At 35.3% G+C, this 4,139-nt stretch overlaps 1 protein-coding gene across 1 annotated transcript; it reads left to right on the top strand.

The window, feature by feature from the left end:
* Window positions 1–920: 920 nt before the first annotated feature.
* Window positions 921–3,207, top strand: LOC119318190. The gene is made up of 8 exons (XM_037592706.1): window positions 921–1,053; window positions 1,433–1,549; window positions 1,682–1,733; window positions 1,850–1,906; window positions 2,001–2,075; window positions 2,701–2,754; window positions 2,872–2,934; window positions 3,003–3,207. Exons 1-8 carry the CDS (start codon window positions 964–966, stop codon window positions 3,038–3,040), a joined length of 546 nt encoding a protein of 181 aa, XP_037448603.1. The 5' UTR covers window positions 921–963; the 3' UTR covers window positions 3,041–3,207.
* Window positions 3,208–4,139: the final 932 nt, after the last annotated feature.

Consider the following 4,139-nt stretch of genomic DNA (forward strand, 5'->3'; position numbering starts at 1 on the left):
GTGGTATTATATATACTATTTTATTATTTTAAATATGTTCATATATATATATATATATATATATATATAGGGAAAATCCATTCTACCACCCGGTGGTAGTTACCCCACATGTCTCATATACTACCATGTGGTATTATATATACTATTTTATTATTTTAAATATGTTCATATACTATATTTAAGATATTTCAAAGCAAGTTACATGGGTCCACCGTGCCACCCAAGTGCTCGACGACACTAGTGTTGGTGGTGACAATATTAGGATGACTCGGGTTTCTTGAGGCGCACGTCAAGCCCGTTATGAACTTGTATTGACGGTGGAGGGGTGTGCACAAAGCAGGAGTAGTGTTAACGGCTAGCATGGAACATCCTAGGTCGACTATGAGGCATACCAAATCACCGCAAAAGTTTGATTAATTGCATCCCCACCGCCACCAATCTTGTTCGATTTTGAGCCGCTCATTAGATCCACCCTTGAACTACATCAAATGATTGGATATGTACACACGTATGTCCTGCTTGCTATGGTCTCCCGAATGCGTTGGAGTGGCTCGCCTGATCTTGGGCACCCTCATCTCCGAGGGAAAGAACCAAGCAACAGATTACATCTTACCTAAAGAGTATACTACTAGGTATCCACATTAACAGGGTAATCTAGAATACAATGTGAACTATACAAAGTAATGATTATTATCCAGCTAGGACATTTATTCCAGCACATTAATGGCATTAATTAATCCGTGAGATATAGATCTTATCGTACATTTCCTAGGCAAAAAGTAATGCAATATTAATCAGGTTTCATTGGACAATATTTCTTTTGATATATTCAATGATCTTCTATAAATATACGCACATAGCGCTCAGCTATATATATTCTGATCCATTGGAGGCAGACTAACAAGGTCATTGTTAGATACCCCAGATCTCCAATCCTCCGTTGATAAGCTCCAGACCTTGATCATGGGAAGGAAGGCTTGTATTGAACAGAAAAATTTACCTTCATGGTTTACTGTTACAGAGTATAGACGGGGTACAGGAACTATTTACAAGGTTTCTCCTTCCTACAACCTTCTGTTATTTCTGTTTAAACAATATTGGATCTGATCCAATAGGGTAAAGTAATCTTCAATTTTCCGTAGACGTATTGTAATAACTTCTTGTTAATGTATTGTTGCGTGAAGCTTGTTTGTTAGACCAAATTGTTCCTTAGGACTGGCGATACTTAAACTGCCTCTTCTATATGTACTTCTCCAGAAAAAATAAATCAGACTATGTTATTTGTATAACAATACCTTTGAAGAGACTTGCTGGGTTTGCAATAGATCTGCACAAAAGTGTCGACTGGCTGCTTATATGATTTTGATGAATAATTTAATTATGTCTCACAAGATAATATTCTAGGCTGAAATTTTGTTTGCGATTGTTTCAGACATATTTTGATACATACAATAATCAGATGTACCGATCAATAGAGGGAGTGGCAAGGGCTTTTGGACTTGGTGACAAGGACGAACCTGCTTTTCCGAAGCCTCTGAATATCAGGAAGGTTCGAACACATTGTTTACATGGATTATTTTATCATTAACCCCTCGATTAAAATGTTTCTGGTATTTTCAAAGACAAACTACAGAAGCAAACTAGTTTGTAACATGGTTTTCATAATTAATCATATTTGTAGGAAGACGGCTCATGTGGATCATTACCTATGAGGCCTTACACAAAAATCCCTGGTGAGATTAACCTTTTGATGACCTATTAAGTGAAACTATTTGTCTTACAATGGAATTAGTAAAGTAGCTAGTTCCTGATATATATGTATTCCAATGTTGTATGCCTTTTGGTCCAGCAATCCCTGAGTATGTTGGAAAGGACACTGCTAGTGATTCACTCAATTTGGAACAAGGTATGTAAATTGGATTGTATCCTGTTGTAGGAATAACACTAGTGTTTAGAAGAAGAAAAACAGTTTGGCTGATGATTCTTATTTGTTGGCATAGAAGAACTTAAAAAGTTTCCGTCAAAAGGAAAAGAACTTAAAGAGACTGGGGATGTTGCAAGCACCATGAAAGGAGGTACTTTATCCATACATATTTTTTATAAGATCTACGAGTATTACTCTTGAAAAGAAGGGAAAATTGATGTTTTACCCTATGATGTGATCATCGGCCCTTGTTAATTCTCACACCCAAATAATCAACCCTTCGTTCCAGTTCTTAGCATAGGATCTAATTTTATCTGATGATGGAATATATACAAAATAGTTGCTCATAAGTGTATGATGGGTCAATCTCTAAAGATAGTGGTGACATGTTCGATCTTATTCATGTGTCAAAAGTGCAAAAGATACCATCATGTGTCAGTTGCTTAATCAGTTTGTACCAAACTACATTATGCCATATGTTTTTTGCCCAATCTGTACAGATTCAACAGATATATGTCTTAATTTTTGGTAAAACATGCTCAAGTTGGAACCCCATGCTGACTAGAATTTACCTCAACAAAGTCCAATTTTGCTAATGGTCAACTTCCCTCCGATAATTAATAATAAAATTAATCAGCTGAACATGAACCCCTTGTGGAATATTGTAAACTGAGACCAGGTTACAAGAAAGTAACACAGCATACTTCTTGTTGATGCACCAGGCAATTGGTTTTATTAACCTATGCTTCCGCTAAAAAAATGTCCATTTTTTGCAGAAGAAGAAAACGACAACGATGAAGTTGGATATGCTGCAAGCAACTTGGAAAATGGTATGTATTGTGTACCAAACGATGTACACTGCCACATGACTACATGAGTAACGAGCAGCTAATTCATTTTCCAAAAAAAAAACTATTGATATTTCTTACCACTTTATGTTCTTGTAGAAGAAGAAATGGCTAAGAAGATCAATGCTCCTTCTGCAGATGCAGCAAGCATGCAGGATGAAGGTAACATGAAATGGCTTTTTTTTATTACTCTACTTAATTACCTTTTGATTTTACTAAAAAAAATTCAGATGTTGCTGGAGAAGTGAAGAATCAGGACCATGCTTAGATTCAAGATCAAGGCTTGACATATATATGGCATATGCCTCCTTCAAATAAGATCTATGTCATCAAATTATCACACAGTACAATTACTGTGTTTGCGTTTCACAATAAAGTATGCACAGTGGTGTGCCACTTTTTACATTGTTTTATTGTCAAGGACAATTGTTCAAGTCAGAGCATGAATTATGTTATTGTTTGGATAACTAGATCAGTGACCTGCACGTTTGCAAGTCTGGATTTACTTCATATATTGTAACAGTTTCTAGTGTTCTTTTATAGTACATATCTGCGCACATTGCCGACCTTAATTCCCCACCACAATCGACATGCCATAAAAAAATAACTCTGTAATTTCTCAGTCGAGTGAAAAATAACTAACTATTTTTAAGTCACACAAAGAAATTATCTAATCTGTAGACTGAGCTTCACTAAAGCATATAAGATATGAAAAAAAAATCTTCATTGAATGGCCATCTATGTTTGAGCGGGAAAAAAATTTCTAAGTTGGCTGAGCTATGGGAGCTCCAAAAAAATAATATTTTGTCAATGTTTTCTTGGAAAAAACATGGCCGGGTTTTAGAAGAAATAGAAATATGTGGATTAAATGCATTATTTCTTAGTGAATATGCTATCATTGTTTTTACTGGTTCGTCTTGATAAAACATAAACTTAGGTATTACTCTCTGACTTTAATCTTCCTCTTATCTCTTGTCTTTGCAAATATTTTTTCACCATTAATTATCTTTAAGTGTTGACCGCCCATTCATAATTTTCTGCACTATAGTCGTCCTTTAAGATTAATATAATGTCAAGCCTCCACAAGATGCTTGCAACATGTTCATGTATTTCAAATTGCCTATACTGTCTTGTTTCCATGTAAGGCACGCCATTATATATGTCTATATGTAAATGTTCAATGTTGAAACATTCTCTCTCGACCATCCTCCTTGTAGCTTATTTTTGTCGTGCCCATGATATTTTTCATTAAACTATACTTTTGGCACAGCTAAGATATCATATTATATTCTTGAAATGATGTGTTACTTTCAGCTTGAAGACTACATTACTATGGAAATTGGCTTTGGCTCATAAATGTATATGCA

This window comes from Triticum dicoccoides, chromosome 6A (assembly GCF_002162155.2).
Source record: "Triticum dicoccoides isolate Atlit2015 ecotype Zavitan chromosome 6A, WEW_v2.0, whole genome shotgun sequence".
NCBI lineage: Eukaryota > Viridiplantae > Streptophyta > Magnoliopsida > Poales > Poaceae > Triticum > Triticum dicoccoides.

Excerpts from the sequence above, each read along its gene's own strand:
- LOC119318190 (XM_037592706.1), top strand. The coding sequence starts at position 964 with ATGGGAAGGAAGGCTTGTATTGAACAGAAAAATTTACCTTCATGGTTT. Across the intron at positions 1,734-1,849 it reads GCCTTACACAAAAATCCCTG|CAATCCCTGAGTATGTTGGA; the intron begins GTGAGATTAACC and ends CTTTTGGTCCAG. Across the intron at positions 2,935-3,002 it reads AGCAAGCATGCAGGATGAAG|ATGTTGCTGGAGAAGTGAAG; the intron begins GTAACATGAAAT and ends AAAAAAATTCAG.